Source organism: Lissotriton helveticus, chromosome 7, assembly GCF_964261635.1.
Source record: "Lissotriton helveticus chromosome 7, aLisHel1.1, whole genome shotgun sequence".
Taxonomy (NCBI): Eukaryota; Metazoa; Chordata; class Amphibia; order Caudata; family Salamandridae; genus Lissotriton; species Lissotriton helveticus.
The window spans coordinates 1,511,646,801-1,511,662,237 of NC_136068.1; the positions used below are offsets into that span (position 1 = coordinate 1,511,646,801).

Sequence of the window (15,437 nt, forward strand, 5' to 3'; positions counted from 1 at the left end):
AGGCTGCTGTTCTCAACAAACACCTCAACATCCAAAAAATAAACTGATTCCCTATTGATTTCAGATGTATATTGAAATTATTATTATTCAACTCTTTTACAAAGGTCTCAGCACTGCTCTCGGACACCTTCCACACCATAAAAAGATCATCTATATATTTCAGGTACAATACTACATTGTTTGTCATGATGTCCATGTGTTGATCCATGAGGACCCGCTCCTCCCACAGCCCCATGTTTAAACACGCAAAGCTGGGGGAGAAGCAGGTCCCCATGGCCACACCTCTTATCTGTCGGAATACCTGATTGTTAAATACAAAAAAGTTTTGCTCCAAACATAATCTTAACATAGTCATGATCATTTTGTTGTGATCGGAAAAATTCATAGGGCGTTTGTCTAGATAGTGTTCTACAGCTTTTATGCCGTCACCATGTCTAACAGACGTATATAAAGAGGTGACATCAAGAGTCATTAATACAAAATCCGTACTCCAGGTTATTCTTTCCAATTTACAAATAAAGTCCGTAGTGTCCCTTACATAAGATTTTAATTTTTTTACCCAATCTTGCAAAAAAAGTCAGTGTATTTAGAGATGTTTTCAGTTGAGCTGTCGATGGCTGAGATTATAGGCCTGCCAGGCGGTGTCTCAATGTTCTTGTGGATTTTGTGGATTAAGTAAAATGTCGGAATTACAGGATGTTCTTTTTTCAAAAAACAAAATTCATCATTGGAGATTAAGCCACCACTTCTCCATGCCATTAACTTTGAGTTTTGTTCAGCCAATACCATAAAATCTAATTAAATACATTTGATTATGAATTAAAAAGTTTAAATATTTAAAAATCTTTAAACTTAATTTTCCCACTCTAGTCAGTGCAACAGTAGAGAACGTGTTGGTAAACATTACTATTCCCACTCCAATGAGTGCAACAGTAGGGAAAGTGTTGGATAGCGGAGGGGTAAACATTACTATTCCCACTCCAGTGAGTGCAACAGTTGGGAAGTGTTGGATAGCAGAGGGTTACAATTTACTATTCCTACTCCAAGAAATGCAACAGTAGGGAAAGTGCTGGATATATGAGGGGTTAATTGACTGTTCCCACTCCAAGAAGTGCAACAGTAGGGAAAGTATGGGATATCCAAGGGGTAAAAATTACTATTCCCACTCCAGTGAGGGCAACAGTTGGGAAAGTGTTGGATAGCAGAGGGTTAAAATGTACTATTCCTACTCCAAAAAGTGCAACAGTAGGGAAAGAGTTGGATAGTGGAGGGGTAAAAATTACTATTTCCACTCCAATGAGTGCAACAGTAGGGAAAGTACTGGATAGCAGAGGGGTAAAGATGACTATTCCCACTCCAAGAAGTGCAACAGTAGGGAAAGTGCTGGATATCTAAGGGGTAAAAATTACTATTCCCACTCCAGTGAGTGCAACAGTAGGGAAGGTGTTGGATAGCGGAGGAATAACATTTACTATTCCCATTCCAATGAGGGCACCAATAGGGAAAGTGTTGGATAGCGGAGGGGTAAAAATTACTATTCCCACTCTAATAAGTGCAACAATAGGGAAAGTGTTGGATAATGGAGGAATCAAATGTACTATTCCCACTCCAGTCAGTGCAACAGTAGGGAAAGTGTTGGCTAGGGGAGGGGTAAAAATGACTATTCCCACTCCAGTGAGTGCAACAATAGGGAAAGTGTTGCATAGCGAAGGGGTATACATTGCTATTCCCATTGCAATGAGTTTTTTTTTTTTTGGCAGAGTTTTATATAGCGCGAACTAGACTTGAACTGAATCGGGTATCGGAGCGCTTTACATAGCACCAGTTACGTTACATTAGGACACACATTCATTTTTGTTAGGCACGGGGAGATTAAGTGATTTGCCCAGAATCACAGGAAGTTTGGCGTCGTTACCGAGACTCGAACCCAGTTCCTCCAGGTCCGAGGTCGAGCGCCCTAGCCGTTAGGAAAGCTGGATTTCTGAGAGCTCTTCAGAGGCGAAGCCGCCTTTTTCCCCCACTCTGCAAATGTGCCTCCTGTTGCACTACTGGATGGGGGAAGAAATTCACTTTAGTCCTGCGGCCCTTAAGAGTAAAGTAGAGTTATTTCTCCAACAAGCAGCATCCCAGGAGGTGCGCTTGCAAAGGAGCAGTGCTTGCTATGGCTTGGTGGGAGCGGTGCTCCCGCCAAGTCATAGGCCAACGGCAATGTCCCCGGGATGGGCCCCAGGACACTACTGAAGCCGGCCATGGTTGGTGTCTATCCACAGAACCATCTATTGCTCCATGAGTGGGTCCACATGGCCCCTCAACTTTGTTAGAGGTTGCCCCGGACAGTTGTGTTCAATGGGCTGTGTGGGGGCTGCGCTGCCACTACTTATTCAATGTCCCAGGGGTTGGGGAGTTCCGTGTTCCCCCCACCACTAATAACAGCTAAAGCCCCAGGGGGGTTGGGAGGGGTCAGTGCACCCCCATATTTTTTCATTGAAAAGCCTCAAGGAGGTGATGTTTGCCGGGCTGGGAGGGGGTCCATTTAATAAAGAAGCAAGCCCCAGGGAGGTGATGGTTCTTGTGTGTGCTGGGGGACTGTGTGTGCACCCCGCATAACACAATAGGAAATCCCCGGGAAGGTGGTGGTCCCCGGGGGTTTAATTAAACCTTTGGACGGGGGCCCCATAAGCCCAGCTCCCTTATTTTTAGCATGCCCCCAAGATTTGTCCCACCCGGGGGATTTTTTCAAAAGATGCCCGCTTGCCTTTTTTTTTTTTTTGCTGCGGATTTACCGATCCTGCCACAAAATTGGGGCACAATTAAAAAAAAGTTTTTAAATTCCAGCTGAGTCCCTGTAGAATGCCCCCGGCCATATCTGGGTGGTCAGGGTAGTCCTACCCTGCCCCCTTCCCCTAATTCTTTACTTTTTTTCTGGGACTCAGCTTCAAGCTGAGTCCCAAGATGGCTGCCAACATTTCCTGGTTGAAGGCTTGGCAGCCAATAAAATTTCAGTACATCGTTGAGCTCCCAGATATCTAAATCTTTTAACTTAAATATCTATGAAACTACTGATTTACACCAGATCATAAAAAGCATGCTTTCTGGACCAACATCTAGCTCTTTTCAGAAATTTCGTGTAATTCTGTTTAGCGGTACAGACTGTGGTTGTGTTCAAAAAATGAAAAATCCCTACAGACATGACATGGGGAATACTCGTTTTGGGACCCCCATTTTTTCGTGACTCCCACTTGACGGATCAACTCGAACCTTTCAAAACAGCAGATGAACCAAAATGGGGGAAGTTTTGTGAAAATTTTGTGAAGGTTCGTCAAGTGGCCTCAAAGTTATTGCAAAACAGAAAATGCTTTTATTTGTGGAAACTTTGGTCCTAACTATAACTAACTACTGACAACTGCCAAGAACTGATGACAAGCAAGGCGAAATCCGAATAGCATTGGTGCAGAGGTTGGACTCGATAAATATGGTTTAAGCATTCCCGATTCTCCTGGCCGAAGGATTCTTTGTTGATGTCAAATGTGGGCTGCCAGAGCCCTGCCAGGACCGCAGCAATATTGGAGCCCCTGGTCTCCGGAACGTGTGTCTATAGATTCATTGAAAAGACCAAAGGTTACAGGGATGTTATAGTTAGGCTTGTTGGCCCTTGTCATTTGGCCCAGGAAGGTGGTGGTTCCCGGGGCAGCGGGGGTGGTGTGCCCCTATTCAAACTTGAAAAAGCCCCAGGGAGGTGGTGGTCCCTGGGGCAGCAAGGTGGTCTCTTTAACACCCTTGCTAGTTTTTCAAAACTAAACCCCAAGGGAGTTTGCAGCCACAGGGGCTGCTGGGGGGGTCCATGTGGCCCCACTGCATTCTTTTAAGAAAAGCCCCTGGGAGGTGGTGTTACCTGGGGTTTGGGGGGTCCAAAAGCACCCCCTCACTAAAATTTAGGAAGCCATGAGGGGTGACAATCCCCAGGGCCCCAGGGTAGTGGGGGATGCCAAATGGGTCTCCATGCATTGATTAGTAAAGAAGCTCCTGGGAGGTAGGTGTACCAGGGCACAATAGGCCCAAGGAGGGTGGATCATGCACCCCCTATCTTTAGTTATACAATGCCTGCGGGACCTATCCCAACTGTGGAGCCCATTATTAACAAAGCGCAGGCAACTATAACTTACGACCCTGCAATGCACTGCTTATGACCTCACATATTACATCACTCAAGACATGGTCAGTGACATCTCTGACGATATCACTGATGACATCTAAAATTGCATCATCCAGTGAGTGTTAGTATTTTGTAAATTTTTCTGAGACTTAAAGATGCATACTAAGCTACTACAAAGTTAAATCTCCATACTTTGTATACTACTGAGTGATACTACTTCTAACATATATTATGTGAGTGGCTTTGTGTATTTATTTTTGAGGGGCTGTCTGTGTTGCTGTTTGGATATGCGAGTGGGTGTATGAGCAGGAGTGTGGATGTATGAGTGGGTGTATGAGTGATTGTGTGGGGTGTGAGTATGGGTGTGTGTAGTTCTATGGGTCTGTAACTGTGTGTGAGCAGTTGTATGGGTGAGTAAGTGGCTGCATATGTGGATGAGTGGCTGTGTGAGTGTTGCTGTATGGGTGACTGAGTGGCTGTGTGACTGGATGAGTTAATGACTGGGTGTGTAAGTGGCCTTCTGGCTAAGTAAGTAGCTGTCTGATTGGGTGTTTGAACAAGTATGTGGGTGTGTGAGTAGGCATGTGAGTATTTGCATGGGTAAGTGAGTAGCTGTGTTGAGAGGCTGTATGGGTGAGTAAATGGGTGTGTGACTGGCTGTATGGGTGAATAACTGGGTGTCTGAGTAGCTGTATGGATGAGTGAGTGGCAGTGTGAGTAGCTGTATGGGTGAATGTGTGCTTGTGTAAGTGACTGTGAGAGTGACTTAGTGGGTGCCTGAGTAACTTGATGGATGAGTGAGTGGGTGTGTGAGTGGTTGTGTGGGTCTGTGAATGGGTATGTTAGTGGTTGAGTGGTGTGTGAGTGGGTGTATGAGAGGTTGTTTGGGTATGCGAGTGGTTCTGTGGTTAATGTTATCAGTGATGTCATCAGGAATATATTTTACATCGCAACATCCATTACAACGCATGCCATCTCAATGCTTCCTTAGAAACTACACTTACAACACATTCCATTACAACGCATACCATTACATCGCATACCATTATAACACATAATACTTTAAGGGCAACAGTAGTGTAAGTGTTGGATAGTGTAGGGGTAAAAATTACTATTCCAACTCCAGTGAGGGCAACAGTAGGGTAAGTGTTAGATAGTGTAGGGGTAAGAATTACTATTCCCACTCCAGTGAGTGCAGCAGTAGGTTAAGTGATGGATAGTGTAGGGGTGAAAATGAATATTCCCACTCAAGTGAGTGCAACAGTAGGGTAAGTGTTGGATAGTGTAAGGGTAAAAATTACTAATTCCAATTACTTATGGCGTTGTAATGGCATGCTATGTAAAGGATGTTGGTTGTAATGACTGCGTTGTAAAGGTAGTGCGTTGTAATGACTGCATTGTAATGGTTGTTGCCCGTCATTGGTGATATCATTGACCATGTCATGAGTGAAGTAAAGTGAGAGGTCTCAAGTAATGCATTGTGGGGACGTAAGTTATAGTTTACTCAGGTAACTATAACTGCTGAATTTCTATGGTTTTGTACAAGTGAAATCAGAGTCTAACTATAATATTCCTGTAACCTTTGTTTTTTTTCAGTGTATTTATTTGTTTTTTTCAGTGTATTTCCAGGGTTATTTAAATTGTATTTCCTAACTATAACATACTTGTAACCATTGTTTTTAGTGAATATATACATTTGTCATTAGAAATTGGGCATAAAATATCTACAACATGTAGCACATTTTATAAAGATTGCACCTTCTATGTTGTGGTTGTGGATTTGGTCAGGACCAGAAGCATCACTTAAACAAGCTGTGATTGCTGACCAAGATAAAGCCTGTAACATCCAATCGCTGACCTATGTGTAGACCCAATTTTATCTAACAGAACACCAGGACTCTTTGATAAGCATCAGAGTATCACTACATTAACTAGAACAACTTCCTAAGCTGACCTTTTGTTCCTGAATGTCGAATAAAGAGAAGCATCTGAATGTGGTAAAAGGATGGTGGTGACCCACAGTCTACCAAGTACTACTAAAAATATGGATTCTTATTCATATACTGTTCCAAGTTATCGAAGGTACTATTTGAAAAGGTTCAGTTTCAATGCTGTTCATCTATTGGTCTCTTATCCAAGAGCAGCTTTTTGTGAAAAGCCTCTTGCTCTCTGTGCCTGTGACTGAGAATCTACACAGTTTATGCTGCATTTCTTTTGCCTTTGTGAACTTTATATACTACCAAGGAAACGTTTCCTAATTCCCTCATTCAGATTACTTAATATTAGAAGATGTAGACCAGCTTTAATTTATTTACAACTATTACGAACTGATATGGTCTGCCTTGTGGTATGTAGATTTATCGCGGCTGCAGTAAGGCTTTGTGATCAGGTAGGTAAGTAATTTAGCCTTGGCTCATACAGCTTCCATATAGTTAGGTACATCCATGTATGTTTTGATTGGAAGGCTGCATATATTTGTCACTACCTACAATCTATTGTGAGATTAACACATACTACCGGACGGGTGGTATGTATGATTTGAAAGAGTTCCTAGAGATCTGTCTAACTAGGATGAAAGCACTGTATTATATTTACAATTATTTCATGATCTATATGTATAGGTGTAGAATGCTGTGTATGGTCTGGCTTGCAGGGTTGTGTGCATTTGTTTTTCTTGCAATCTCCTGCCAATTTTAGTCAGTTCTTGGGATGGTTTTTGATATAAGTTCTGAGAATTTTAGAGATTTTAATTATTAGGGTGACTGTGCTGAATGTTAAGCAAAAGTTACTTTATGATCCAATAGCAGGGTTGCACAATGTTGTTAAGGGTTGCTACTTTAAGCGTTTTTGTGTACAGTTTGCTGGTAGAATGTCACCACCCTGTATAGTTTTTAACCGAATAAAGATTTAATGCCTGACATGCTAAGGGTGCTTAACATAGGCTTCAGAATCACAATAATACCAGTAATCAGTAGAGGGCATTTAGAAACAGATTCTGTCGGCTGGGGGAGGCATAGGACAGCATTGTCTAGATGCAGTGGATCAATGCACGTGGCAAAATGTGTCCAATTTGCAACAGTCTGCATATGCCAAGTGCCAGTGGAAAGATAATATAATGCATGTACCTAGAGTTTATGGATGTTGAATGCTTTATAGCAAAAGAGATACAGAACCATTTGGTGCAAGGGTTAGAGGGACAAATGTCTACTAAACGTGCCGCCTTTTGTGCAGAAATATAAGGAAGATGATATGTAGATCTATGAAGACACCATACAATTGTTAGATATAAGAACAGTTGTGGAGAATTAGGGCAATTCCTTGGATTTCTTTATGGTTGGAGTTGTCCTATGGAGCTCGAGGGGAGTCTGAGCCATGCCATATGATCAAGATAGCCAGGTAGGATATATGTCCATACAATCGATTTCAATGGATTACTTTACATACTAAATATTCTGAAAATCTATCTTTGATCAGGCCGAATGTGGGGATGAATCCTGCACTCCTAGACAAATGTTGCCCCCTCTGTTTTATTTTATAATGATATAAGTCTTAGGGCAAGTAAATTGAAACTGAAATTATACAAGAGCCATGTGTTGGAATGTCTTGTTGGAGATGATCAGTTTTCATAACTAGCTAAAGCTGAAGAACTGTGGTATAATCATGAGCTGGGAGGGAGTCAGAGTCTGTTCGATGGAAAGAATTCAGATTCCAATAAATTCATGATGTTTTGCAATCGATCAGCTATGTAGGTTTTCCTGTTGCTCCTATCTACTTCACAAATGTCTTCTTAGGTACATTTCCTGTGTATGGCGTATATCAGTGCCATCGCTCCATTGACTGGGCAGGTAAAAGACAATAGCCAAGGTTAAGTACAGCTGAAACTTGGATCAGAGTAAAGAGATCCATAAAGAACTATGATCATTAAGAAATTGGGAGATTGAATAATTCTATTTCTGAGTGACTTTGCTTGAGATCTAGTATGATGGATAGCATTTACATTCTTACTGCACTTCATCTGTAAGCCTAACTGAAATGAATGAGCTGAGTTTTTTACGGAGACAAGATACGTTCTTTTCACTAACTCCAACCTAGCACAAACCTCAGTCTAAATGTTACCTCCCAATTTGGAGGAGTACCAAAACACAGGAAATTAGCACATACGGAGCAAATTGTTTTATTAAATAGATATGTACTTGCACAATACCATATCTGAAACAAAGGAACAGAGTACAAGCGAACAGGAAAACTGGTAGGAATAGCCTACAATCTTTAGATGAGGTATTTTAACTATGAAAGGCAGTGACTACAGTAATGCAGATTCCCTTAACCTTTAAAGTGGGATGGAAAATGGTACGGGTACCTGACCTAGGAATCCATTCATTACATTCTCATTGTGTTTAAATTCAGAACCAGTCTTTTAAGCTGGCTTGATGTTAGCTGATGGGTGACACCTTCAGGACAATTCCGAAGGAAGGATATGTCATGTCTGGAGCTGGGTCTGGTGGCTAAGTGGTCACATGTTCAAGTGGGAAACAGCGTTTACAGCACTGTCCTTACATTGCGTTCCTTCACAACGAGGTTGTTACAACGACCATGTTGTTAGAACACGATTCATTGTCATTGCAAGTCATTAGATCGACTTGCTGTAGGAGGCGCTCTAAGCTAAGGAATAATAAGTATAATTTACCATTCCAACCTCTTCCCTACTGTTGCGCAGGCTGGAGTTGGAATAGTAAATTATACTGGGGCATAATAAAAAACCAGTAGCGATATTTATCGCTAACTAGGCTTAGCAACGATTTTTTTATCGCTAAGCATCGCCGGAAATTATCACTGAGATAACGTGCTATTAGCAACGTTTATCTCCAAATTTTTCCAGCGATAGCGTGAATATCGCTGAGAATACATCAATATTCACGCATTAGTGACGAAATGCTCTTAGCCATGTTATCCACCTCCCATTGGATAACATAGCTAAGAACTGGTCTGAGCAGTCGTTAGTTTTTGGCGATAGCGGGAATATTTCCATCGCTACGCCCACCTTGCTAATAGGCGATAGCGACGTTAGCGACTGCTTTCAGTCGCTAACAGGTTGGGTACGCCCACTTTGCATGTCATTAGCGATAAATATTGCTGACATGCAAAGCGGGCCTAAACCGCTCGCTATCGCCTAAAAACTGTCGCTAACATCAGTTAGCGACAGCTTGCTAATATAGCAATAGAATTATCGCCGCTTAGCGGCCGAAAACGGCCGCTAAACCGGCGATAATTGCCAATCGCCCCCCTTGGTAATATGCCCCACTATTCCTAAGTCCATCGCCACCTATACAACAAGTCGATCTAATGACCTGCGTTGTAAAGATATCACGTTCTAACAACGTGGTCGTTGTAAACACCACGTTGTGAAGAAACGCAATGTAATTGCATGCGTTGAAACGTGCTATATTCATTCAAGTCCTTTTGGATCCACTCAGCCATTCATCCTTCATAGAACATTGAAATGATTATCACTGATTTGGCTAACAGGAAACATACGCTGTTTAGTATCTTGTTGCTGCAGTTGATGAACTGGTCCTTTCCAAATAGTTGTTAGATTGTATGGGATGTAATGGGTTCTGGGACACCTTGCCCCAAAAGTTGGAGACACACTAAAAGTCCACACTATCATTTATGTGTCATATTGACCATTTAAGCCCTATTATAATGACGGGTATCCGAATACATGTGATTGCAATTTTAAAAAGATGGTGAATTGAATAATACAATATATGAACAAATGATAAAATGAACACCATATTAGACAGCAATGTTTACATGACACCAATATAAGTTGGAGTCTCTTCCTTTCTAGCCACTTTCTTCAGATCTACATTAGCATCAAAATCCCATATTCACAAGTTTATTTGACAACCTTTAACTTACATTCCTTTTACTCATAGTTTGTGGGTATTATTTGCAGTCTACAGCATTGATTTGGGAAGCGAGGCCAGTCTCTGGTATTATTATGCCGTATGCCCTGAGAAAAATACACAACCAGCCTGCACCAGTGTTTGACCTTCAAACGACTGTGACTGTGATGCTCCCTCAAAGTGCAGAAGCTCCTCGTATATGATGCTCACAGATTTTATGTACTGTTTCCTAACAATGTTTCGAGAAAAACAAGCATTGTGAATTCTGATGTAAAGTTCAAAAAGAAACATGGGAATATTCTTCCACATTTGGTTAAAACTATTGTTTCGTCCTACATATATTGTACAAAGATATCATTTAAACTACTAATGCATATCAACTTATAAAACGTTCTAAAACGATTGTTTAGACCTACACATATTGTGCAAATAAAGAAATAAAAAAATAATTCAAAGAGCAGCAAAAGACAAAGCACATGACACTAGATCGTCTGATTCATTTAATTGGCTGTTAGTTTTCTTTTCTCCCGGTTCATTATCGTAACACAAAACCAGCCAGTCTGAGAGGACCTGCTATCTATCAATTGTTGATGTTTATTGCATTTTTGGGCAATAGTGCTCCCCATTATAAGAAGGGACAGTACTGACTTATTCAGCCTGCTGGGGGATGCAGATGAAGGCATCCTATCCGCGTAAGCCAAAGGATCAGCAGACTCAGTAATTCAAGGGAGTTTACATTATCAGTCAGGCCCACATTAAATGAAGCTAATTTAATGTAAAACATATTTGATCATTCGACATATGTTGATAGAGAATATAAGGATCTCATGATTCTAAAATAACTCTGATGCATTTAAAAATAATTGATGTGGTTACAAATAACGTGTGTCAGTATGATTTATTGGTATTTTGAATGTACTAATGTATGATATACCATTAGTAGATATGTAACATACATTCCCTGAAAGTTTCACGAATATTCCATTAATTAGGAATGTGTAACACCTTTTTTTATGTTGTCATTTCAGTGCTCATGTTTACACATAAAAGGCACCATCATATTCAGGTTAAACATTGATAATTAAGTGATTGCCATTAGTTACACACACATATAAAATAATAAGGAAATATTAGAGATAAAACTCCATAATGTGAGGGTTCACTATTTACACATTTCCAGCACACGTTAAGGTAAAATAGTACTTTCAATTAATAAATCACAGTCTATATTATTTACACAAATTATATTGTCCAACCTACATTGTTCTTTACATGCTTTTACAATGCAGTAACTACATTTATCTTGTCTTGTCTATTTTCTTGATCGTGAGTTGGTGCAAGTTTATTATTTTACCCTCAGAAATGTAATGATGCAGTTCCTCCTGTCTTTAAAAGTTTAAATGTGATTCCCACTCTCACTCTGAACTTCATATATGTTTTATTGATTTATAGTTCCCTATGGAAGAGAGCGGATGGACTACAGATACATAGATTGTAGTTTCCCATTATGTTAGAGGAGCAGCACAATGCATGCGGCTGGAGAAGAAGGTTCTGGATACTCCGTGATGCAAAGTTGCAGGTTAAAATCACTCATGCCTTAATTTCTCAAAAGATATGGGTACATAGCACACCACAAGTCCTTAATCTGTGGAGTGATTATGAGGCACGTGGGGGCTTATTATCAAGCCCAATTTTGCCGCTTTAGCAGCCGTTTTCGGCCAAAAAGCTGTGATTTAAATATCGCTCAATTATCAAGGACACGCTAACGCGTGTTTCTTTGAGTTAGCAGACGCCTTTTCTCCGCTTTGCATATCAGCGATTATCATCGTTAATGACATGTCATAATCGCTGATGACATGCAAAGAGGGCGTTCCTTACAGAACAACATGCGTAAACATCGCTAAAACTGCATCGTGATATTTACAAGGATGCCTCAGACCCGCGAATCGATTATCAAAGTCGTGCTAAGGCCCCTTTATTGCAGGATTTTAACTCCTGCTATTAATCTGACTTAGCCATCTGTAACATCGGAGGTGGATCTCAGGGCTAAATCCACATCTGCCTATTATCAATGTTTACATTATCGCATGTCATTTTTCGCTGCTTTTCTCACGCTAATGCATGTAATCACCCTCTATCGCTGGATTTCACATCGCCTGGGTGAAAAGCGTTAATAATACGTCGCTAACCAGGCGCTGAAATCCAGCGATAGAAGGTTAAAATAAAAATCGCACTATGCGCGATTTTGCGATAATTATTGCATTTGCTTGATAATATGCCCCGTAGTTTTTTTTTCTATAGCCTGTTTCTTGTGGAAAAAAACGTGCGTGGCAAGTGACTAACTGATGCTGGACAGTAGCGTATGTCCTGTGACGTCTGGGAGAGCACCGACTTGGATAATAAGACTGAGGTCATGAGCAAGCTGTTTTGCTTTCTTGAAGCTGTTGCCAGGAAATATGGGGGCATATTATCAAGGGGGTTTATCTCCGCTTTTTTGGCTTTAAAAGCCAAGAAAGCGGAGATAAAATTATCTCCCTATTACCAAGCTGTCGCTAACACCAGTTAGTGACAGCTAATAGGAGATAGCGATCATCTTGGGCCCCGCTTTGCATGTCAGTGATATTTATCACTAATAACATGCAAAGTGGGCGTGCCAAGATGTTAGCGACTGGAAACAGTCGCTAACATCGCTATCTCCTATTACCAACTTTTGGAGATATTCGCGCTAAGCGCGAATATCTCCAAAAGCTAACACCTGCCCTGAGCAGTTCTTCACCATGTTATCCAATGGGAGGTGGATAACATGGCTAAGAGCATTTGCTCGATAATGCATGAATATCGCTGACTTTTCAGCGATATTCATGCATTGCGGCCGTTTTTTATCGCATTTGCGATAAACCTTGCTAATAGCAAGGTTTATCTGCGATAAAAATCGCCGATGTGCGGCGATAATTTTTGTCTCTAAACAAGTTAGAGACAAAAATTATCGCTAGTTGTTGGTAATATGCCCCATGGATCGGTGGTTACTTGCGTGGAGTATGGAGTAGTGCCAGATCATGCAACCTCATTAAGCACACTGACTTGCGGTGCAAGGCTAACCGGGTCATTTGTAGTTGACAGATGGCCTGTCTCCCCTATTTAGTGTATATATCCATGTATACAATCTAAATAGTCAGGCTGGATGGTTGATGATAATTGGTGGATATCTGTCATTTAAATAACCCCTTAAGTCACAGAGCATGTTGGTTGCCCTATTTTTAAACGTTATCTGGTTGCAGGCCATGAATGGCTGCTGTTACGGTGTAGCATTAGGTGAAGTCACCTCCTCGAGAGCACTGGTTTATGGTGCAATAGACGAGCATGAGTCAGCTCAAATGTATGGTGCGCACTTGTCAAATGCTCAGCAGCTGAACAAATGTAAAAGCTGCTCACTGCCCCAAGCAACCATTAAGCAGTTAATCTCTATTGCAGTGCATGGCCACCTGATCATTCATGTAATTTAATGGAGGTACTCTCTAGGCATATTAACTCAATTAATAGCTAGAAGCTTGGTGGTGAGAATAAACTTTTTATCTGGGCTGATGCAAACTGTTATTGACACTATATTGAAGCAATGGTTGAATGACACTGACCCAAGCAAAGCAATTATTTTATGGCGGCTCACCAAAAAGCCATCCTCTGTGTATTTTCTTTTTAATGCTGATGTTATGGGTTAGGGCAACACCCAAAGGTCTCTGTAGCCATCTCTAAATACGAGACTGCTGTTAATAATCCTACCAGTGTTGAATGATTCTACTCTATCTTTCTCTGTAGGATGAAAAAAGTTCTAGGCTACATAATATTTTGACTTTGTAAAAAACACGATGCATACTAATGACCAAAAATGTTCTAACTATTGAGGAAATTAACATTTGACTATTATCCACCTCAGCATCAAAATCCATTGATATCTTAGCGTTTTGATAATATTTTGCAATTATTATTCTGTGCTATGTGAAAAAGCATGCCATATATTTCCATAGGAGTATATTCATTGACAATGTGCTGTGCTACAGAAATCATACATTGAATCCATAATAAATTTCCTTGTGTACTCTGGTTTGCCTTTTTTCTATAGCTACATCATGTCGGATGAATATATTTCCTACAAAGGCTTCTTGTTTCACCCCTTGTCAAGCAACGCAACAAGTCTCGCCTTTGCAGAAAATGAGTTCCAGGTATTGGATGACGACGTCTTCAATATAACATACCCGAAGACAGGTATGTCTGAACTTGCATTATATCCTTTGGAAATTCGTTTTTTGCTTAAATTCCTTCTCAAGTGGACTCCAATCATTTCCAGAAGACTTATCTTTTGAGAGAACGTAAAAAATAGTTTGTTCCAAGTTCATATTTGACTCAATCAACAGAGGAGGAAAGTTAGATTAAATGGCTTTAATGATTCGAATGTATGAGGTCACCATTTGTTTTGTGATGGGAATCTCCACGGTAGATGATGGTGTACTATGCTTTAGTTCATAAATAGCTAAGACCACACTAGACTGAGCCTATTTGCAGTTGAGAGTAACAAGATCTCATCATTCTTATGCGGTAAATTACCTAAAACCCCATATCTCCTTAATGTGCTCTCCCCCTTAAATTCCACTTTAAAAACCTGTTTCGTAAACAAATAGTGAGTGTATTCACATCTGTACACGTCTTTTTTGGTGTGTAGATGGTAGTCTCACAACAGTGTAAAAAGGGAAGAAGATACAACGCAACTTTATTGTGACTCTTCTGTATTCACCTATTTTCTGATGCATTAACCATTGTTTTGTGAATTAGAGACTCATAGAATGGAGATTGTGTGGGCTAATTTGATTGTTAACAATCATGTAAACCACAGCCTTTGAAACTCAAACCATATTCATACCAGTGTTGTAGAGGCTGGTGAGGTGCGAACAGATAAGCTCACAAGATGCTGGCGAACCGCAATGGCCACTAAAAGATATGTAGGTCAACTGGAGAGGAAAGGATTGTTAGAGTTTTTAAAAAAGTTGATATTTAGAGGTATATATTTTTGTTATTATAAATGATGCGTTTTCCTGTTTTGCATACTTAACAGTTTCATTTGAAGGCTTGTTCGAATTTGCCAGTGTTTGCTGATTAGAATCATAATTCAGCATGTATAGAATTTCATCTTTTCATCGTAAAACAGTAACTTTATTTTGTGTAGTTATTCTGCTTTGGATGGAGAAAGAGCACTTTTGTGTAAGTGCTGTGTGGGTAGTGCCTCCACCCTGCAAGTGCATACGCATGGAGGAGATTCTATTGGCTGACTGCTACTGTGATCTTGAGGAGCTTTATGAGCACTATGCAAGCTTCCCCTCCGTGAG

The 15,437-nt window shown here is 40.7% G+C and overlaps 1 protein-coding gene across 3 annotated transcripts in view; it reads left to right on the forward strand.

The window, feature by feature from the left end:
- The window catches only part of LOC144770435 (sulfotransferase 2B1-like), a 548,547-nt gene that overhangs the window by 113,299 nt on the left and 419,811 nt on the right, over window positions 1-15,437 (forward strand). For 2 of the 3 annotated variants that reach the window (XR_013598895.1, XM_078654946.1), the window contains exons 1-2: window positions 11,532-11,641; window positions 14,180-14,322. Coding sequence is in view for 2 of the 3 variants with exons in the window: in XM_078654946.1 (XP_078511072.1) it covers window positions 11,589-11,641; window positions 14,180-14,322 (196 nt within the window). In the remaining variant the exon portion in view is untranslated. Of the gene's footprint in view, window positions 1-11,531; window positions 11,642-14,179; window positions 14,323-15,437 lie in introns of those variants that run through there. The other variant, XM_078654947.1, reaches the window with a different exon arrangement.